The sequence below is a fragment of the Pavona decussata genome, unplaced genomic scaffold (genome assembly GCF_977016875.1).
Source record: "Pavona decussata unplaced genomic scaffold, jaPavDecu1.1 SCAFFOLD_223, whole genome shotgun sequence".
Classification (NCBI taxonomy): Eukaryota; Metazoa; Cnidaria; class Anthozoa; order Scleractinia; family Agariciidae; genus Pavona; species Pavona decussata.
In genome coordinates this window covers 3,090,750-3,114,466 of record NW_028145628.1, presented here as the reverse complement: position 1 = coordinate 3,114,466, position 23,717 = coordinate 3,090,750, and the positions used below count along the sequence as shown (strand labels likewise).

At 38.3% G+C, this 23,717-nt stretch overlaps 2 protein-coding genes across 2 annotated transcripts; both read left to right on the top strand.

Moving 5' to 3' along the window:
• The first annotated feature begins 5,061 nt into the window (after window positions 1-5,061).
• On the top strand, window positions 5,062-22,611 carry LOC146459191 (VWFA and cache domain-containing protein 1-like). Its single transcript, XM_085089946.1, has 14 exons — window positions 5,062-5,426; window positions 7,732-8,319; window positions 8,785-8,932; window positions 10,696-10,973; window positions 12,020-12,155; window positions 12,643-12,916; window positions 13,447-13,643; window positions 14,100-14,180; window positions 14,425-14,737; window positions 15,747-15,935; window positions 16,836-17,176; window positions 17,403-17,553; window positions 19,161-19,387; window positions 20,244-22,611. The coding sequence occupies exons 1-14, from the start codon at window positions 5,265-5,267 to the stop codon at window positions 20,471-20,473; spliced, it is 3,315 nt and encodes a 1,104-aa protein (XP_084946072.1). The 5' UTR covers window positions 5,062-5,264; the 3' UTR covers window positions 20,474-22,611.
• Window positions 22,612-22,883: 272 nt separating this feature from the next.
• Window positions 22,884-23,717, top strand: LOC146459190 (uncharacterized). Its single transcript, XM_085089735.1, has one exon. It carries the CDS (start codon window positions 22,986-22,988, stop codon window positions 23,715-23,717), a length of 732 nt encoding a protein of 243 aa, XP_084945861.1. The 5' UTR covers window positions 22,884-22,985.

Sequence of the window (23,717 nt, the reverse complement as noted above, 5' to 3'; positions counted from 1 at the left end):
AGAACTCCTCATCATTGTAGTTGCTTTATTATTTTGTCAAAAAGCGAGACTTGTAACTGGCACCCACAAAATTTCAGTACTTATTTATTTATCTTTTAGGCAAGTTTCAGGAAAGTTATGTAAGATTTAACTGATTGATGCTGGAGATATCAATGATTTAAGCAGAGGGGGGCCTTGCCATCCACTGAAAACAGAAGTGTTGTAGAACAAAAGTTATGATAAAAAGCTTCAGCTCCAGTGTTTTACCTAAACGTTTAACCTTTCCTTGTAGTTTAAAGCTAGATCAGTTGAGTCAATTTCGCGTTTCAAAAACTGCGTGTTCGGAACAGAAAATGCGGCCGAAGAAAACTAGTTTTTGCTGATTTCTAGACTTTGTACTTGTCAGAACATAAAGATAAGCGAGGGACAGTACACGGTGTGTATTTAGTCCGTTAGTTTAAACTGTCTTGTACATGTATCATATCGATCTCTTTGGTTTTTGAGACCGCTGGCACCATTTTAGGAGACAGTTAATTAATTCATTTATTCTTCAATACGTTGTTTAAGCTGAGAAATACACGTTTTTAACATATCACGAAGTTCTTTAGAACCTCTTTCGTTTGACCTGTGTACAGTGTGCGGGCTAGGGTCCATTGTCAGTTGTTGTTTTTTCATTGGCCCGTTATTGTTTTTCAGCCAATACCGTGGGTCGCTCTTAAAGAGCTGCATGGTGCCCCTAATTTTAAGGAGATCGTCAAATATTTCTTCTTTAACAAATATATTCCATTTTGCCCTGCTTCGGCTCTACCCTGATGATGCACAGGTGACGTTAAAAAGTGATGAGAACAAAGAAGTACGCTACGAGCCGCAGGTGAGTAGCGTGACGGATGTTCTTACCGCGTTTTGACGTCCCTTGTACGATATCGGAATACAGACCCACGGCCAAATGAAATCTATTTGCCCAGTCAAAAACTTTCAAGCAAACCTTTAGACTACTACACAAACGCAATTGAGACCAACCATTAGAATTTAATCTGAGAGAATTTACAAACAATATTTTCAAAACTAACTTTTTCTCAGAAGGATTTTCTGACCCCAAAATATTACAACATGTCAATCGCTTCACTGCGATTTGTGTTCAATTACTCGCAGGATTTGAATCAGCGAAATATTTGGAGAAATATTTCCACCTTTTAACGTCACACTAAAGGCAAAGTTCTACATAGTACAATTACGAAATCTGTAACGGAATACTACGTAAGTTTTTTTTTTATTTCTCCTTTTTCTATATAGCCCTTGAAAATTTTTTCTCCCCTTTAATTAACTCTCCATATTTATAAGCTTGCGTAGTTACAATTTAACCTTTTAATTTCTTCCCGTCACCATTATCATAATTTCCATCGAGTATACATGTGCATACGTATTTATATCTTCTATGTTTCCTCCCCTCTTGAAATTATATTCATTTCTTCTCTCCCAAATTTTCTTCCACAAGGACCCAGCGCAGAGGATGTCGGGACCTGGTATCTGGTTAGAAACATCTTCACTCAGCGGTTGTGCTTTGTCCCTGAAGACTCACAACTACAAGGAGCAATGGTGCCGATGCATCCTTTTTAATTTCCCGGCCGGAATTTCTTTACTGCTGCAATCTATTATTTCTTGCACTTTTCTTTTCTTTTTTTTATAATCTACCTCTGTCTACCAAAAATTAATTGTTATAATATCAGTTTCATAATTAAGACATATAGAGGGTTTCCTCCTTCCCAAAACTAGCTAACCTTAATCCCTGTACACATTTCCCCCCTCCCCAAAACTAATTAGCCCTAATCGATATACAGGGCTACCCCCTTCCCAAAACTAGCTGACCCTAATCCTTAAACACGTTTTGCCCCTCCCCCAAACTAGTCAATCCCAAACAATAGCTAACCCTTATCCCTATACACATACTTTACCCCTTCCCAAGTCTATTCCGTTAATATGGCTTTCTCCCCTCTACCTACTGAATTTTATCAGTGGAGACTTGGGAACCCAATATATTTGGGATTCCATACCATGGCTCCTGGGATACCCTTGGATGCCACATAGGTTGCTAGAGATACTACTGGAACAAACTTTAATACACGATGTGACTGATTGGAAACAAAGAAAGAGTAACCAATATAACAAGTGAACAGACTAAACAGGTTAGAACAAGATCAGAACCTGTTTGCCCTGTTGCAAAGGCAAGTTAATATTGTAGTACGAGCGTACTGCTGATTCCTTAAGATGCGGGAGGATTTACTTAATCCAAGATAATAGATAACTTCTAAAGGATAATGATAAGTGTGTCGCAATAAACATCTTAAATTCCTGCCAAGAAAAAATGTAAGCGGAATTTATTAGTTTAAGATTTATTAGGCCTAGGGCAAACGTCGAATCTAAGTCGCGTCGAATTTATTAAAATTAGGTTCGACAAAGAGTCGTCTTAATTTGAGCGTGATAGCAAACGTCAAACCTACGTAGACCTTAATTCACAAGTTGCACTTCATGAAACACGGGAATAAGCACGTGTCCCCGTGCTATTCACTCGATGCCCGGCTAGTTATTGCTGACGTGCTAGCGAAATGCCGAAATACAGTGCTCATTGCCCTTTCTTTGGCAATTAATTGCGAAAAATAGAAAGAGAAGACTCAAGCACTGAGCATTTAATGCAAATAGGCAATTTGCATTTCAATCATTTACATTTAGTGTTCCTGAAACACGAAAAACACATTTTTTTATCACGCTGTGCGATGTCAGCAATGATAGTTCGATAGTTCGGTGGTGATAGCTCGCCATTCCTGGCCGCGAAATTGTCTTTGTACAGCGCATGCTCGTCAGGAGGGGAAATAGAGTTTGGCAGATGGGGGAGTCGGTATTTTTGTGACGTTTGCACAGTCCATCACATTTGAATCAATTATTTTGTAATTTGCATGATTTATGAATTGAGTTCAGAGCGTGTTTAGAACGGCGTTTGCTGTAACGCCGAATCACCGTCGCATTATCCGACTTGGCAAGTCGAATTTATGCTGGAGTCGAACCAATTAATTTGAGTCGAACTTAATTGCGGCAAACGTCGCACCATTCATGCGCCTTTTTCAAAATTAATAGGTTCGACGAATTAAGTTCGACTAAGATTCGACGTTTGCCCTAGGCCTTACTTATTTTGAGTAGAAATGTTTTCCACTTCAGTGTCTCACGTACTTCTGTGTGTGTGTGGTTTGTCACGATCTGTTTGTCTTTTAGTGGGCGTTTGACAAGTAAATGACACAGTTCCTCTTCTTTCAGGGCAGAAAAATTGTCGAAGGAAAACATGAAAACACACATTTATACCGTGCTGATTACATAATTAATAGCTTTTAAATCTGGCAAGTGCAATAAAATCCGACCACTAATCTACTGAGCTCATGAACTGAGTGTCGTGACTTTTTCATGTTGAGTGAAGGTGATTACATCTCGTCATCAAACATTATTTTCGTGATCCGAGATAAATCTTGGAAAATTAATCGGCGTGGGATAGAGTAAGGCACAGTTATTGAAGTAGCCGTAAACTTTTAACTGATCCATCTGCTGAACGATCTGAACGTGAGGTCGTGCAAAAGATAAAATTTACAATATAGGACTTGAGAAGCAGGAGCATATATTTATGTAAATTTTAAATTTTGCTCGACTTCACGGCGTAATCATAAATGTTCACAGCACGTGAATAGCAGGGGAATAAACCCGGACAATCAAAATAAAACTCTCGTTCGGAGAAAGCGAATAGCGATTGAAAATTGACCAAGATTCAGCATTTTTATCTAACATCGGTTTCGGTTCTTGAGCCTAAAACTTGCGTGAATGTCGAAAAGAATTCTTACTCTAACCGCTTGTAATTTAACAGAAAAATTTGATATCTCGATTTATGCAAAGTAGGAACTTTAACGTTCATCTGCGCTTTATTTTCACTGTTTTCAAACATAAATAATCTTAAGTTCAATATACATTTAGAATGTTTTGCTATGAGGAATGACCTTTTAAGAGAAAGGACAAAAGTGTCAAGCTTTCTTTTGCTAGAGATATTGGTGAAAAATGCGGGAATAAACAATATCACCCCATGAAAATTGATTCATTATTTGCTTGAAAACGCTCTTACAGATTTTTTTCCTACTCTCGCCTACAAGTTGTCTAGATAAAGTAGTTTAAATCCCTTAAGTTTCGTCATAAAGTTTCTGATTAGATTTCGAGATCTGTTGCTATGGTAATAACTGTTGCTTGGAAACCGATGAGAAAATCACCTTTGATCATTTGTTAAAATGATGATGAGGTATAAAGGAGATCGAAGTTTATCTTGTATGCGAGATTGCAATTTCAAAACTTCCACCCTAAGTCCACAAAATCTGTTGCGAGCCTCCTTATGTTGTTTCAGAACTAAAGTGACAAATGATCGACGTAAATTTTAATTTTGCATTTACGTGACTTCGCCCTTATGTGTGAACCAGGTTTCAAAAATTATTACAGCGGAGATTGTTTAAAATTTTCCTGTGTGCGTTTTACTTCACAAACCCGTGACCGCCGAAGTTCAATGTTGTCAAATAAAAGTCGATTACGTCATGTAAAGAAAATTCCGTGGTTTCTTCTGACTAAATTATTCATCCTGTTACAACGGATTCAACAAATTGTTCTTTAAATGTCCATGATCGTAGAGGCATAGAAAAACTTACTTGCAATTAGACGCAATTTTACTACAGCTCTCATAACTGACTTCACTCGTTAAAGGCTGACCTCAAATAAGTCACAAAATTGTTCTAGCTTCCCTGTAAAATTTGTAAGTTGAACCAGTCTTAAAATTATACCGTACTCTAAAACAATAATAATAGAATATATTTACATATTCAAACTGTATGTGACTTGTAGAGGATGTCAAGCGGCATTTCTTGGTAGTTTTTCTTCCTTGCTAAATTAGATCCGTTTCAGACGTTTTAGCGGAACATAACTTGCGGTGGTCTTATGTTATGCTCCTGGTTATGCATAATTATATGCTCACCACGTTCCCCCAAGTCCGTGATTTAAGGGAACGTTATATGTACGTAATGTAAACAAAATGTGGCCTTCGTCACGTAATTTTACTCTAAAGGAAGACTTCACCTGCGTGCGTCATATGATAAAAAGTCGGGAAATTACTTCCATAACTTTCAATATAAAAATGCAAAGAACGGGATTTTGGCTTACTAGAACACACGTCTCTTGTTAGAAGACGTATCAGAAATTGCACTCGTCTCAAGAAGATGGATTCGTGTATACACCTCACATTTAGATGGGTCATGTTGTCAATGGTTTTGGTGACATTCACTCGGCCGTGCTTTGCGGCAAATTTGCTTGATCCAGGGAAATTCAGCCAAACACTTACTAAACTGGCAACAGACGGCCTTGGTACAGGCAGTTTGCAGGTAACTATAACATTGAATGTATCATGTTACACAAATGCTATTGGTAATCCATCGATCTTTTCTCGAGAAAGCTTTGTAGCCAAGCCTAGTGTCCTGATCTTGGGTCCTTGGTAACCACCCTAATAAAATGACGGACAGTTCACTTTCTTGCTTCCACTAGAAAGCCAGAATTACTAAACCGGTATAGTCCTTTCAATAGACCAGAATATACAGAGACTACAATATAGATGGAAAGTATACTTGTATTGAATTCATGACAATCCGCAACAATCCGTTGAGTCCATTTTAGTCCCTTTTTCGAGGCCCTCTACGCTGCTGTAACCGCGAAATGAAATTTAAGACTTACAAAATGTTAATATTAGTCCTTTTGCCATTAATTGTTTAATAAAGCAACATCACAGAGCGAACAGTTACTCGAAAAATCGAAGCTTGAGCAAGCTTGTTTGATACCCTCCGTTTATTTTTTAGACCCGGTTTGTCGAGTCACGCAACTAAAGAAGCAATGTTTGAAAACATTTTTGAGTACTCCTTCACTGGATTCAATCTGCAGAAAATTCACAGCGCAATACCTGAAATAAATTTGCATCAAAATTAGCATTTCTCAAGAATTGTAATGATGTAATGTTCAGATTTAATTTATGCGGATAAAATCGATCCACTCAGCAGTAATTTATTCAAGTCACGATCTCCAGTTTTCTATAACGATTATACTATAGAATATTTTCACAAGTGTTTCAAAAGGAAAGATGTGCCTCACTACCCTTGCCAAGTAAATGTTCTGATCATGAAATTACGTAACCTTCAAGGGAGCAATTGCTGAAATTTTGTTGCAAACTGTAAATATCGCAATGTGTTCTCGTGACAGTTGATAGGCAGATTGCCAATCCAGGGTCCAAAGTTAAGTTTAGTTGCACGCCAATACGTACAATTATTGGACAGAACCCGGCCCCTAGCCGGTAACAGCGTTTACCTGTCTGATGTTTAATAAGATGTTCTATTTTGTAAGATGGGTTTTTCAGTAAGGTTATGATAATCTATGATAGAGGAGAGCTTGTGTTGGCGTTGCGAAGCTAGGCTATCTACATTTCGGTAACTCTGTGGATACACACAACAACAACAACAATTCATTCAGTATTCCCATATATATATACATGGTATTACCTATTTAATAAATCTGAATTACATTAAATAATTATGTCTAATAATTAAACTAGCATTGATTGTCGATTCAACATTGAATCATAAATATAAGCAGCAATGGTTCTACAAACAAAAGGATCAACGTTATTAAAAAGAAACATGATTTTTGAGATATTGTCAAGATCAGTAAAATTTCGATATTTCTCATTTATTTCATCAAAATATTTCTTACGTGTATCATGATAATGTTCGCAAGAGAATAGAAAATGCGATTCGTCTTCAATTTGATTTGAATTACAGAGATAGCAGGTTGTCAAATTTTCAGGTATCTTGTTGTGTCGGCCAGTTTCAATTCGCAGAAGGGCAGAATCTATTTCACTTTATCATAGAACCCGTAAAAGGTTCCCCTGTTTCCGTAGAGATGCAGAAAACACAGATTTCAACCAATCAGAACGCGCGTTCGCTAAGAAATATTATTAAAATGAAGATAAGAGCGAATCAGGGTTGTGTATTCAGAAGTTTGGTGCGGTTCATACTGAGCACCAGTCTCTGAAAAAAAGGGGGGGGGGGGGTTTCTTGTATTCAAACTATACTTACGACATGTCTTGTTTTAAGATAGCTTCATGGATCCGGCCTATGGCTGTTTTCCTTTTCATCGTTGACAAACACACTTTTAACGTGAGGAAGTTCTTTGCTTGTAAACGCACATTGAGAAATGAACACCAAGATGAAATCCGTGCCCGACAGAAAAGGAAACCTGGGCTTTGTTGTTCGAAAGCCGATTAACGCTTTATTATTCCCGATTATCAGTTAATTTTACCGAAGTTTTCACGTCGCTTGAATGTCTTTAAAAGATAATTTTAAGCTAACGACTGTAGAAAGTCTAACTCAAAACGGAAGCACAAAAATCTTTTTGAAAAATCTGCATTGATTAGTAATTAAAGTCGAATCAAAGTTCACGTTAACCCAGGATAAGCTTAATCGGGCTTTGAACAACTGAATCCTGAAAAGCAGCGTCAGGTTTCGTGTACCTCCTAACCTTTTCACAAATCACACGTTACACTCGTAACTCTTAGTCTAACAGCCGTGTTCAAGTGCTAATATCCCGTAAGAGAGCTGCAAATTAATTAATCCATTTAATATCTATAATGTATTTTCCTTTTAGGAGGCGTTTAACAAGTTACAGTTCACCGAAAGCCTTGTAGATGGCAATCAAGTTATTACCACATTAGCGCACAGTGTCTCGAACAAGTTTAAAGAGAGGTTCCAGGTTGTACAACAACTAAAACAAGCCGTGGAAAAATCTTGGAGTAACCCTCCCTCAAGCGTCCCATTAGAATGCTGCAATGTTAAACAGTCCAGTGGACTAAAATACGACTCAAGATTTCGCTCCAAAGTTGATCTCACGAGTATATGCGTAAAAAAATCCGACAGTGCCTCGTCCAACCCCACATATGTAGCGGATGATGTTATAAACGAAATGAAGAAGATTTCTCCAAATTATCCTGTGATTAAATGGCAATACTTCGCTTCTGAGCAAGGCATACTAGCGAACTTTCCAGCATTTGAAGATAAAGCCAGCTGCGGGTCTTATGATCCTCGATTCCGACCTTTTTACGTAGAAACAGCCACGCCGGAGCCGAAAGATGTCGTGCTGGTCATAGATCACAGTGCATCCATGTCTGGAGAACGCTTAAGAGTAGCCAAACAAGCTGCGAAAACTGTTCTTAGAACAATGAACCCCAGAGACAGGGTAGGTTCTCAGAGGCAATCCCTTCTGACCGGTTTTTAGTTCAGTATGAAAAATAACTTCACGATTACTTTGGATTTTGTTTGCTGTGCTCTGTGATTGGTTAACAAAACTCGCTCCATTTTCTCAACCAATCAACAGTTTGACCAAAACCAATGGACATTAACTTGCAGTCGTTTTCCCTTGCTTAGCGGAATTCTGTTTGATTCCTGATTAGCTCATTACGCAGTTTGCGTCGAATGTGATTCAGGGCAATTTTGGTTCCGCGTCGCTTAATTGAAACCCGCTCTATAACGCCAGTGCTAATCATATATACCAGTTGCGTGAGCCCTGTGTGAAGCGAAGGTATGCCGGCTTTCGTTGCGTATCTTACATCACAAATATAAACTGGCTTAATTCAATGGGTTGAATCGGTTTTGCCAATTAGGTTATTGCTTGTAGTCTTATCGCGTATTTTCTGTCCAACAGATTGGGCTGGTGAAATTTAATGGCGAAGCATCAACACCAGTTGAATACGACGGCGACGGGAGAGGCTGCCACAGTCAACGTTTAGCTGATGCAACACCAGTCAACATCAAATACTTGGAAAATTACGTTGACGGTATTGTTGCTGAAGGTAAGGACAACCACACAGCCGGATCAGCGAACTAGAATTATGACAACAATGAAGATGAACTTAACTGCTTCGGTAGCTTTTTTTGTTTCATTAAAATTTCGGACTTCTTAAACAGAGTAAAATTATGTATGGAACTCTCCGGCTGTACTCGGCATAAGATGAACAGAATGAACATTTGGTTCTAACAACTAGTTTTTAAAGTAATTTGGACGCCCTAAAGAGTTTTTAGCTCTCGTATCTCTTTTCGGTGGCCGACTTACCTTATCAACTGAAATATCCGTTTCCACTCCCCCACCGACGGAGCACCACAGTTACTCTTGATACTAATCTCCTTATGTATAAGCAAAAGTACCACAAAACATCCATTCTGTCAGTCAGTCAGTCAGTCAGTCAATCAGTCACTCCAGTCAGTCAGTCAGTCAGTCAGTCAGTCAGTCAGTCAGTCAGTCAGTCAGTCAGTCAGTCAGTCAGTCAGTCTATCTTTCATAAGATTCATTCATTCATTCATTCATTCATTCATTCATTCATTCATTCATTCATTCAGTCAGTCAGTCAGTCTATCTGTCATAAGATTCATTCATTTATTCGTTCATTCATTCATCCATTCCTTCATTCATTCATTTATTCGTTCATTCCTTCATTCATCCATTCATTCATTCATTCATTCATTCATTCATTCATTCATTCATTCATTCATTCATTCATTCATTCATTCATTCATTCATTCATTCATTCATTCATTCATTCATTCATTCATTCATTCATTCATTCATTCATTCATTCGTTCGTTCGTTCGTTCGTTCATTCATTCATTCATCCCGCCTCGGCCACGCTTGTAAATAGCCAGCTGGTTTGCCTCCTGCCAGTTGGGATTTTTAACATGTTATGTTTGAATTGATTATTATTTGTTTCTCGTTATTTCTGAGTGGAATGCCTGTAAACTAGCTTTGGGTAGCTAAGTGCATATCCACTATAATCAAAGCATTTATATTTTTTTTATATATATTTTATTCATTCATTCATTCATTCATTCATTCATTCATTCATTCATTCATTCATTCATTCATTCATTCATTCATTCATTCATTCATTCATTCATTCATTCATTCATTCATTCATTCATTCATTCATTCATTCGTTCGTTCGTTCGTTCATTCATTCATTCATTCATTCATTCATTTATTCGTTCATTCATTCATCCATTCATTCATTCATTCATCCATCCATCCATCCATCCATTCATTCATTCATTCATTCATTCATTCATTCATTCATTCATTCATTCATTCATTCATTCATTCATTCATTCAGTCAGTCAGTCAGTCATTCATTCATTCATTCATTCTATCTGTCATTCATTCATCAGTCGGTCTGTCAGTCAGTCTGTCACTTGGTCGGTCAGTCAGTCAGTCAGTCAATCGGTCGGTCGGTCGGTCAGTCTGTCGGTCTCTTGGCGTTCGTTTGCTTACATTTTAAGAAGTATTTACAGACAAATTTTAAGGGTGAAAAATAGCCAGAAAACACAACGTTTCGATGTCGCCATGACATCATATCAAGTGACAACATAAGAATTCAAACTGACTTAGTTGTTGTCATCTCACACTATACATATCAAGTCAGTTTGAATTTTTATTTCATTTCTTGAAACGTTGTGTTTTCTCGCTAATTTTTTATCCTTAAATGTCTATCTAAATCTAATCTAATTCGAAGACAGACAAACTACCCAGCTCTTTAGCATAATCTGACTTTTTTCTTTTGTACAGGAGGTACCCACTATTCCAAAGCTTTGATTCGCGCCTTTGATCTTTTCAAGGGCACATCTGTTGGTGGAAGCTTTGCACGAAAAAAGGTCATTCTCTTCCTCACTGATGGTGAACCCTCAGACAACAAGAAGACAATCATACAAACAATTAAAACAAAGAATGCTGAGCTAAACAATTCTGTTGTGATGTTAACTTATGGAATGCTACAGAACTTACCAATCCTCCAAGAAATGGCTGAACAGCAAGGGCAAGGCGTAACTCGTGCGCCAGACGCTACTGTAAGTACTTGCAAATAAATTTGTCACCTCGGTAAAGTTCCGTTTCCATTTTGCGTTTGCTTTGGGTGTGCTTCCCCATACCTTGCTCAGTTGGATGTGTTTTCTCTCTCTCGACGCCTGATATGAATTTGATCTCAGCTCTGAGTTTTGTTGTTTATTTCTGTGTGTTTTGGGATCATCAAGAGTAACTGCTTTTGGTTTAACCACGAAACCAGAAGATCCAGTGGAAACGTGGTAAATCCTATATTTAAACGGTTTTGAGACATTTATATATAGAGAAATAACTAAATAAATAAATAATCGAGTTCGACGTAGAAAAAACGGAATCCTTATGTAGATTGGAGTTGAGATTGTTTGGGACACCAAACGTTTCTTGAATGAATGAATGAATGAATGAATGAATGAATGAATGAATGCATGAATGAATGAATGAATGAATGAATGAATGAATGAATGAATGAATGAATGAATGAATGAATGGATGGATGGATGGATCTTGGGACGCGTATCTGGCATCCCCCGCACCCCGCAGATCTTTTACAGGGGCGGATGACATCATCACCAACCTGGCAAAGAGGAGAGAGCCTGGGATCGAGATCATCGGAAGCACTCCTTAATCTTTGATAATTACTAGTATAATTAATCATCCGACCTATCCCCGAAAGGTGCTTTTCAGAGATTATTAAACAAACAGAAACAAATATTTCAAATACAACATAACATGGTTAAGAATCCTAGCTGGCTATTAACAAGCGCGGCTGAGGAGTTGAACTCAGGGCTACGGAGAAACAACTCTAGATAGTGGTCAGAGCTGGACTTCAACCCGCAACCTCCGAAGTCCGACGCCCTGACCACCCGACCAAGCTACCTCCCAAAACATTTCGATTTGAGTGGACATCGATTGATTGGTATTTCATGTTAAGTTTGCAAGGGGAACCTCGAATTTCTAAACCTTAACCATTTCAGGATGTTTATGGGTGTCGTTTTTTTACCTTCATTTGATAAGCAAGTTATTAACATTTTGTTTGCATTCTGTTTTGTTTAAGGTTGGAAAATTTAGCTATGTTCAGAACACAAATAACTTGCGAAGTGACATGGCAACTTATTACGACTTTTTCTCTTCGAACACAATTCGCAATGAACCGATTATATCTATTCCTTATATTGATGCCTTCGGAACAGGTAAGATACAACTAGAAAAAAAAATACATCTGGGACTTCTAGAAGTAGTGCAACTATCTTGGTTAACTTTAAGTAATTACGTTCTCTTAATGGCTGAAAACTGTGACTGTTTTTAACAATTATGACCTCAAGAATCTGGTATTTAACGGTTAGACGCCAAGATCAAAGTTTCTTTAGGCTGATATTTGCTCCTCGTCAACTATCCAAGTCGATAGACACCAACACAGCAAGCCTTCTAATTATGAATTGTGACTGATCAAGAGAGAATAAACTCATCGATTCCTCTCTTGGAGTGGACTATTCAACAAAGGAATTACCTAAAAATGGTTTATTTCTGGTTAGCTGATTCGTTGGTGAGTTTAAACATTTTCCATCCGTGCACTCCCAGGGAAGTCTTCAATCTCCTTGGTGCCACGTTTATAAACATAGCAATACTAATTGTTGTTGTTGTTGTTGTTGTTAAAAATACAGCGTTCTATTTTACCAGGGTTGTTGACATCCATAACACTGCCATGTTATCACGGAGGAAACTTTATCGGTGTTGTTGGCACAGATATCAGCATGGCCGATCTCCTCTCTGAGGTTACCTACTTTCAAAAAGGTCAATCGAGTTATGCCTGGATGGCCGATAGCTCCGGACGGACCATGATGCACCCTCTTCTCCCAGCCCCTTCTAACGCTTTTGTGGACCCAATTTTTATGGACATTACAGCTTTGGAACCAGAGACAGGTTTTGATGTGGTATTTCAATCCATCAAAGCGTAAGTATCCAGGAAACGTTTGTTTTTGTAGGAGACAAATTTAAATAAATGATTTTACTTCATACGTAAAATGCGGTAAGTTTGTCAGGAGTATAAGGAAAGATTGGACGAGAGTCGAACCAGTGGCCTTGCGCACGTTTTTCACCATGCAGTCAGATACTCTTACAACTATGCTACAGTGGTGGAACTGATGAAAAGCTATTTTAGGCATTTACTAATTTTTAGTGCACCATTGCTCTAGCACAGTTCACCACGGGTTTCCTTGTTGCCAGAGTCTGGCTGCCAGAGCCTTAGCTTCTTGCGCGGTTTTTCCGTTCCAGTTAAAGTCAGTAAAAAAAAAGACCTGTGCGCTCAAGAACATAACTTAACAGGTTCTAGACAACTGCAGAACAATTTCCTTGTCTTGTGTGCATGACAAACGCATTAGAAACAAGGAAACTCATTGCATATTTCCATTTAGTTACGTCACATTCATACCTAGATAGAAAAGTTTTTTTCACGCAAGTTTTGTTTGAATTTGATATTATTAGTGGTGGATCAGGACAAACAAACTTTAAATCAAAGCGGTATCTTGCCCGAGGTGGCCAAATCAAGGAGGGAGTTACAGTGCTGGAGCTGCAATCAAATTATACTTGGCGACCGGTTGATAAGACCAACTTTATCGTGGGAATTGTAGTGGCTGAAGGAGATAAGGAGGAAATGCTGTCCAGTTTGACCATTCCATCAGGTATATATCGCAGAACTGACATTTAGCATTGGTAGAATGTGGGATGCAGTGCCCGGTAATCTACGGAAAGATACCTTCTTCATCCTTCAAGGTGGTGATGATGGTCTAAGCAAATCCAGTTTGGGATTTTATCGTGTTAAAATATTTTAAAAAAATTGTAATAGATTTTGTGTGGAATCCTGCATACAAGATAACATAATTGGCGTGCATGCCAACCTTTAATTTCTTATTTTCTTCTTCTTCTTCTTCTTCTTCTTCTTCTTCTTCTTCTTCTTCTTCTTCTTCTTCTTCTTCTTCTTCTTCTTCTTCTTCTTCTTCTTCGTCTTCGTCTTCTTCTTCTTCTTCTTCTTCTTCTTCTTCTTCTTCTTCTTCTTCTTCGGCTTTTTCTTGTGTGAGCAATCACTTTGTAGTTATCACGTTTGTTATCATTTCAATTTAATTTACTCTATTGCACAGACTTCAAGTTCTTGTATCATCGTCTGGACTTGGTGAGGCCCGATAAACCCTGTATTCACTTCTCAAGATATGCATCCAAAGGTAAATTATTATGAGTGAAAAAGGGCATATAATCAATGAACTTAAAATGAGCTGGGAAAGCTTCGGCCATATTCAGTAAATGATAGGAATTCGTCAACAAAATCGGGCGATGGATGCGACGTGCCGCGTTTCGTCCAATGAGGGCAGGCGGAGATTAATCGTTGGATACGAGGAAGCAAGCTCCAATTGGCTCCTTACTAAAAGATTCATCTACCTATACTAATACATTAATTCAATATTGTAGATGCAACTGTAGTGAAGTTTGGTGCAGAAGCCTTTATAGACCCATACAAGTATCTTGGGCTGGACGAGACGGTATCCCGTGTAAACGCGTACAAATCCTTCATGACAAATCCGAGCGCGTCCAACCCTGGATTCAAACCCGGCATAAGGGATACCGTGATAGCTAGCAGCATAGTGGAGAACATCTGGTTTCGAGAAAAAGTGGATTACACAAAGTACCTTTCGTGGAGACATTTTGCCTCTTCCAATGGCGTCTTCAGAATAACTCCAGGAGTCTTAATTAACAAATCATACGACCCGACAAAAAGACCATGGTAATGAACATACTTATGTACCTTGCTCTGAAGGATGTTTTAAAGGTTTTTAAAAATTTCTTGAATCTCTTTCGTATGAAGTTCGAACAAAATTTATTCCCATGACTGAAACATTTAATAATAACCAGCCCCACAGTGCGATCAAGTCTCTCATGACAAGCAACTTAATTCTTTGGCCCAGGTAGAGAAATGTTTTTTTGCCATCGGATTTTTGAATGGGGGGAGACGTTGTACAGCAATTGGCGTAAGCTGTTGAAGCTCCGCTGACAATTTTCCCAAAGCAATCAAAATAAAATTAGATACACTATTTATTTCTCTGTTCGTGAGCGGGCAACATCCTGAAAATCCTACAATCTGATTGGTTCCGGGAGAGGGTTGAATTTCCTATCTAGCTCTTGAACATGGTTTCAGTAACCAAGAATGCTTACTAGTGAGTGAAGTGCAGAGAGAAGTTGCAATTTGTGTTAAGCGTTTTAGCGTTCTTTGGAGTCCTGTATTTGAAATTTCTCGCAAAAAACAATTGATTTTGACGAAAGCTACCATAGTGAAAGTGAATTTATTACTAAGGTAAAAGAGACAAAGAAAACGTGAAGGAAGAAATCTTAGTAAGCCTCATCACAACTGACGTACAAAATTTCATTAATAGAATAGAATTTAGCAAAAATAAATAGGTTATTTACCGGACTTGGTCGATCCGTGTAGGAAAATAACCTATATATACAGAGGTGAATCTGCAGTGTTATCGACTTTTGGGCCTTTAATCCTTTAAAGTGCCTTACGTTGATTATATGGAGTTTAAGTGCTTCTAGGGACGACTATAGGTAGTTTTGTTAGATGTTAGTTTTTCTGCTTAAACTTTTGGGAGTCTGTAGTCTGATCGACCTTCAAAGTGCGTTACATGAATTATATAATGTTTGAGTGCTTCTAGGGATGATTTTATTTTATTTTACCTTTTATTTCTGGTGCTTGAACTTTTATTCAACGTATAACTTGGACTTTATTATTTTAGGTATCACACCGCGGTAAGGAACACGGGATTGGTGGCTCTGTCCACTCCTTATATAGACGCTTTTGGCACAGGCGTTTTAATCACCGCTTCCCAGACGATATACCGCGGTGAACCAACCAATAAACACACTCCTAAAGATCAAGTTATGGGAGTGCTAGGTGGAGACTTTCCTTTGTCCTATTTTCAAAAGTAAGTTGTCTCAGAAACGGAATCTCTTCTTTTTCTTCTTCTTCTTCTTCTTCTTCTTCTTCTTTTTCTTCTTCTCATTGTTGTGGTGGTCATCATCATCATCATCATCATCATCATCATCATCATCATCATCATCATCATCATCATCGTCATCATCATAATTATGAAGATGTTATAGTTGGTGATTTCCCAAGTGCAGAGCAACAAATTGCCAAAGGAAAAAAATTTGCGTCGTCTTACATTCCTCACTAAATCTCAAGTACTTCCCAGGGGATCCTGCATGGGAGAACCCAAAAGAGTCGATTTGCGAATGAGTGCTACAGGTATATCAACTCCTAAAACTTTTTTGCCTTCTTGTGTCACCACCACCACCACCACCACCACAATAATCATCATCATCATTATCATTATTATTATTATTATTATTATTATTATTATTATTATTATCATTATCATTATCATTATCATTATCATTATTATTATTATTATTATTATTATTATTATTATTATTATTATCATTATTAAAACGTTTGTCTGCTATATACAGTTAAGAAGCATCACCAGGCGCTAACACAGCGTAACCCGTGGGTTATAAAGTGAATAAAAACAAATAAAAACTAATTATAAAAGAAGAGATCAAGTCAAACTTAAAAGATGTCTTTCTCAAGTAAAAAGGCCCAGTTGGCGACTGAGTCTTCGCGAGTGCTCACGTTGCAACTTTAAACGTGCGAGGAATATTGTTATTGTTATCACTATTGTCATTGTCATTGTCATTGTTATTGTCATTGTTATTGCTATTGTTATTGTTATTGTTATTGCTTTTGTGATAATTATCACTATTATTATTTTGAGAAAGGTAATTAACCTTCATGTTTTTAAAGAGTATTGCCATCCTTTCAGACTCCTAACCGATACATATCCAAAGTGCGAGGACAGCAATTATGAGTGCTTCGTGTTGAATGGAGCGGGGTTCTTCATCATGCACAAGGATTTCCTGGCACCAGATATTACAGCAAAGAACCTAGAATATGTGCACATCACCGCAAAAGAGAGAGATATAGCCGAGGACCTCTTAAAGAAAGGCCATTTAAAGAAAAAGCAGTGCAGAAACTTGGAGAAAATTAACATGGAGAACTTTTACGAACTGAAAATTCCATTCCAAGGCGTTGACACGTTGGCCAATGGACAGAGGTGTAGGCGGTACCAGATTTCTCGCATAGCGGAAAGTAATGCGTTTTTAGGTGAGAATGATCTTGGACTAACACTCTGTTTATTGGAAGAAAATTACATTAGATAAAAAAGATATGCTTGAACTGCCTTTGCACATGAATGAAAGAATGAATAAGCGAGAGATCATCGTAGTTATGTACGCGACTTTAGCAGCTGCGAGTAGAAAATGTGCGTGAAAGTTTTCCAAACAGATGGCGAAGTTCTTCGTCACGCACGTTTTATTCATTTATTTTTCAGGAATCAAAAAACGTGACAGCTCTTGTCAATCAAAGCCTTGCGTCTTGTGCAACAAGACATGCGTAAGGAGCGTGCCTGATTTGACCTGCCAGTGTCCTTGTATCTCAAGGCTTGATTTCCATTATTGCAGAAACGAATTTCCATCAAGCAGGTAAGACCTATATTGACATTAAAATGCTTCTTTAATAACTGATTAATGATTTATAAGCCTATTGATCTATCAAATGCTGTAGTCACTTGCAGTGACTTTATATCGATAAACCTGCTCATTATTAGTATGCGTAATTTCTCAGCTGATAAAACACTTCTCATAAGTATGTGCTGTTTTTCTCGTATGCTAATTTCCAACGTTCACAAAAGCATAATTGTTATGAACTCTCGCTTTTCCAGGAATGTTTTTGAAGCCTTACAAAAAACTCTCAGCACGTGTTTTATCGGGTCTAAGACCATTCGGCTGTGACTTGTGGTTTTAAACCAGATAAAACACTGCTGTTCGCTTTTTAAACCTTTCATCACATATCAAAATGTTCAGAAAGGAAAGTATCTAGCCTTAATTCATCAGATCCGATTCGCTCTGACGAAGGGCCAACGCTCGAAATGTTAGCTCTTTATGGTGACTAAATTACCTTATCAACTCAGTTGATCAAGCCAAACATTCGTTCGACTTCTCCATCGACGTAGCACCAAAGTTTCTTTCAAAAATAACCCTCTTATTCAGTGTTAAAATGATATTGTTCAACTAGAATAGGCCATTTTACAGTTGCTTACTCAGTGACCGGGCATATTAATGGTAGTGAGGCTGCCGGTGACCTTGTATTGATACAGACCTCACTGTTTTTATCATGAAATTGTGTTGTTGTGATGCAAACTAGCCTGCATTTGCATAAGAAAAGTAAAGAGATTTGTATCAAAACAAGGTCACCGGCAGCCTCGCTTTCAGCCATAAGCCAGGTAACACAGCAACAACTGTAAAATAGCCTATTTGTACAACCTCGTTCCCAGGGTCTTTCTTCTTCCCGAAGAAGAGAGACCCTGGGAACGAGGTTGCTATTTGTACACCTGTAATCGAAGGCCTCTTCTTGTTATTATCCATGTTTCGTATTGCATTAGTTTGAAAAATTTCTGTTTAACTCATGAATTTTAAACCCCAAATATCAAAGAGCAAATTCTTCCATATTGTTCCCATGTTTTTCTTATTAAAGTTTAAAGTTTAGAAAAATTCACCTTGGGTGATCATATCCTTAATTCTCATGACCTCGGGGGTTGAAGAAGCATTGATATTACAAGGAAAATTTTGATGGGAATCACTGTTAGGGCTTAAAGTGTTAAACATGAAGACATTATATACTTGGTAACCATTATTGTCATTCTTAAAACCTGGATGTTAGATCAAGTGGTGATATTGAAAGGAGAAATTACACGTTGATCACCCTAGGGCTTGAACATGAACTTAGAGTAGAATCGGTGTCATAGACTTCTTTCTATTATATTTGCCAGAACTGGCTAGCCAAATTGGCCAGTCTGTAAATCGAATGCGTCATTTTGATGGAATGGTGCTGTAAAATCTTTAAAGATAATCACTTCGAAAATGGTACAAGCTATTTTGAAGAAATTCGAAGGTCTAAGATGAGACTTGGTACAGTCCGTTTACAAACTGACCGCTCTGGCAAGCCAGTCCTGACAGATAGAAAACGCCCCAGAATGGACCATAATGCGGTAGACACGAGAAAGCAATTATTATTTTCTTTTTCTTGTCAGCGTTTCTATTTGTCCTGTGCCAGCACCTGTCGTCACTTCCGAACAAGCAAACGATCCACCAGTGAAAAGCTTACAGAAGTGCTTTGATCCTCAGTGCGACAAAAAGTTGAATTCAGATTCGTGTGATGGAGTCGTTGGCTGCTATTGGTGTGTGAGGGATAAATACGACGCTCCTCTTGATAAGAAATATTGCGCAGATATCAATTCTTGTTACGGAGGCAAAGAAGGTATGTAGGAACCTCAATAAACTACTTAAGTTACTGTCATCATTTCGAGGGTGTTTCATTTGTGGCTAGTTTAATCAAAAGCTTTTCCAAATGCTCATTTCTATCATACACACTCAGTTCTCCATCATTTACGAATATAGGAGAAATTAACCAGTTGCCAGAAAAAATAACCAGCAAAAACAAAATAACCAGCTCTCAGATGACTTGATAGCTCAACTTGTTAAATACTGCACCGATATTGCAGAGGTCATGGGTTCGAATCACGTTGAAGCCTTTAGTTTCTTTCTTCTTTGCCTTACATTACAAAGGTGCTTCCTAATGCAGAAGTATTTTTTTAAAAAAAATAGGAGTTCCCTGCAGATGTTCATGAAGTTGAGAAACATTCTGCTGCAATTATATTAGTTCGACGATGACCGTCGAAAGTTCATAAGTTGACTGGACTATTATAGCAGTAACATGCTGTAACAGTATATTCCAGAGGGTTTTCTGCCTTTATTCGGTTTCATGGTGATAGTTAAAAGAATATTTTGACAAGAAATTTCCCGGCATCATCGTGGCTCTGGATATGGTGATAAAACTAAGCCTGGTTCATACTGACACTCTAGCGACATAATCAACGTCGCTAATGTGAAGCAGGATTCGTTAAAATGTTAAAACGAACAAATCATCATCCTCGGTGGCACTCAGAAAGATTGCATTATCATGATAAATAACGGTAGCTTGTCGGATGGCTAATTGTTGGTGTAAAAAGTTCCTTATAATTTCATCCATAGACTCAAAACGTGAGAACCACTTTTTCAACAGACTAAGTGTGCTAAGGTAGCTTTGACAAGGAACTTTGTACTTAAATCTTCAGGTACAAGAGCTCCCGGAAGCGAAAACATTCCGAGCGACGCCGATGATGACGACGATAAACACGAAGATGAAAGCGGCCAGTCGGGTGGGCTTGTCACTACCATAATTTTGTCGATGATCCCCTTCTTCCCCTTTCCAATAATTGGAATCGTAGTAGCTCTTTTATCAGTATTTGATCGCTGTGACTACGCCTATTCAAAGCGCAGAGCATTACGAAATCCCGCCTATTGAAACACGTCGCTCGTAAATGCAAATGAGCTTCATTTTGAATGTCAATCACAGCAGTCTTTTGTGTATGGTATTGTTAAGGTGACAATTCGCGGAACGCATCTATTCATTGAAACATAATAGAAAAATAACGCAACACAAAAGAACGAAAGGCGAAGTTTATCAACAGAAGTTGCGTGACTAAACTAAAATAAATAAAAAGTTGCCCTGCGCTATCAAGGAAGTGATTTTAGGTTATACCATGACAAACGACAGTTCCCAATAAGAATGGGCTTTATGTATGCTATCATTGCGATAAAAAAGGAGGAAAACGGATAATCACAGTCTCCAGTGAATCGAAAGTAATTTGCATAATCGAGCGGCACGGCAGAATCAAGCAAATGTAATTTTCAATCAACGAAGCGTGTTTTTACGGCAATATACTGCGATTCCAAGCGAAAATTTTGAATGAAATGATCCTAAATCAACCACTTCGATGTTAGAACTTTAATACGTTCCTTTAAAAGAGCGCTGCTTCCGTTTCCTTACGTAAACTCCTTCTTCTTGTGCAACAAATAACCGAACACTCTTGAGGATTCATGCTGCGAGACAAAAGATACCGCCGGCAGCGGCATGCTTTGTAATGCTCGCAAAGCGTCATGGTACCCCACTTTTATCGGGCGACGTGTTTCAATGGGCGCGATTTCGTAGTTTCAGATTTTTGTTTTTACTAGTATCTGCTTCTTCGAATTTTTTCCGTCGCTGTGCACATGGTTGTGATCAAAGTTTAAGCCTGGACCATACTTACGCTATAGCGACATAACGGCATCACAACATATCAGTAACGACATGAGAAAAGATCAGAATTGAGACCACCTTTAGACTGTTCACAGTCTCCTATATTTCCATGGGATTTTCGACACTCATATGCTTCGATCAAACTCCCACCGTCTTGGTTTATAACGGCGAGCGCAACCTGGGGAGAGTGTCTAAACTACCCATTTTTCTCGCTCCTCCTGCCTTACTCAACATACCCTAACTAGGGCCCCACTCGGTAGATTAAACACTCTCCCCAGGTTGCGCTCGCCGTTACAAATGAAGATGGCGCAGTTCAATCGAAGCAGTATGAGCCTCGTAAATCTCGCGGAAAAACAGGGGACTGTGAACAGTCTAGACTACCGTTTACAGCACTGTATAGAAAAAGTACTTTCATGATCATATGAAAGTAAATTCATTTCATTTAAAGTACTTTTTAAAGTAATTAAGCAATAAGTGAAGAAGTAGAAGGTGGTTATATCTAATCACAATGTATATTTTTAAAACGAAAGCTACTGGAATTAAAAAAAAATATATCAGGATTAGATATAATCACCATCTACATCTTTACTTATTGCTTTACAGCGTATCACTGCTGAGTTACGCTCAGTTGATAATCAATAGTCACAGGGTCGTCAATTTATTTGATTACAAACTTCGACATTTCTCATTTGAATTGAGAACGCGGATAATTGCTATGTGCTAGTTCCCTGAAGGGCAGTGTCCCCAATCTTTAGCGTCATTATGAATACCTAAAAATTGTATTTGCAACGATGGAAACGTGAAAACAATGATTTAGTTTTTACAACACTATTAGTGCAAAGAAACTAATGTTACAGTCAATTCACGCAACGCGTGACCATGCAGTATTTCTGAGAATGAAATGAACATTAGAATTCCTCTTTGTAATGACCGGCATTTGAATGGAATGTTAAACATTTCGCTGGAAATCTTCCCGAAAAAGACCCATTAACTGAAAAAAGAGATTCAAAATACATGGGAAACAATTGTTCTTCTTGAAATACTTACTGTGATTTAAAGAAAAATTCATAGCTTTTATATACCGTCAATCTTTATAACATAGCGCGCGTGCATCCTAATCTAATTCCTATGGGCGTCATCACGGTACATTTCTCAACATACGCACGGCCGTGCGTCCATCCGATGACGTGTGCAAGTCAGATGAGGGAAGCATGCGCGCGCTGTGTTATTAAAAAACTTTTACAGAGAGACAACAGCATACAAAATGTATATTTATAAGATCTTGAAGCTTGATGAAACGTTAAGATTAAACCAATATGAGAAACCATTTTCGCCTTTTTTTTTGTACAGAGAATTTTGTAATTAATCGGGAACAAAACCTGTTTTCCAGGAATCATTTACTTTATTTCCACTATGTTATAAAAGAATTGGTTCATGCCTTTAGCTTTGCGTATATCGAGTTATGGATGCACTTGGAAAGTTTGGAGAGCACTCAAGAAGCTAGAGTTGCTCTCGGCTACGCCTCGAGGAACTCTTACGCTTCTCCCGTGCTCTCCAAACTTCCCGCGTGCATCCATAAGTCGATATACGCACGCTAAGCATGAACCAATTCTTAATTAAAAGTTGAAGAGCCTCGGGGGAATAGCATGGAGTAAGACGTGCCGTGCTGAGCTCCGCAAAAAGTTTTGATTTTAACTCAAACTGTCCAAAATTTTGTTGCCTTTGATTACTATGCTTCATGTCAGGAAGTCGTCTTCGATCTGGAAAAATCTTAGCGCCTGAAGGAAGCAATAAGCAGCAAAACTACTCGGAGAAGAAAGCTGTAAACATTAGCGAGTCGAACATGGCCAGTGCCAAAGTACTCGAAGAACTGAAATCGATGAGACTTGACCTCACAGGTCAAATAACCAAACTTAGTGATGATTTAAAGGACTTCCAAAGAAACACAAACGAAAGGCTGCAAAAAATTGAAAGCGTCATGTTCAAAGTTGACGAAATAGATGGTTTGAAGACCAAGCAACAGCAACTAGAAGACGATGTCGACAACATGAAGGAATCCTTTAACTTTGTGAGCTTCAATGCCGAAGAGGTAGATAATCTTCGTAGAAGCAATGACGATCTTAAAAAAAGGTTGGAACATCTAGAACGGTGTTCTAGAGAATTTAATATTCGAGTGCTTGGTGTTAACGAGGATGAAGGCGAAGACTGTATGTCGATAATTTTGGATTTCATCACCTCTCTTGGCTTCGAAGATGTAGCAGCCGAGGTAGAGAACGCCCACCGCACCGGGAAGAAACGAGACGATAAGCCAAGGCCTATTATCGCGAAGCTTTACAGCAGGCCTTTTAAAAGAAGATTATTACAAGCAGCAAAGAGTGCAGATGGAAAGGAAATACTACAAGGGGTAAGAATTGTAGAAGACTTTACACCTAGTGACTTTGATGCCCGCAAGAAGCATTGCCAACTATGA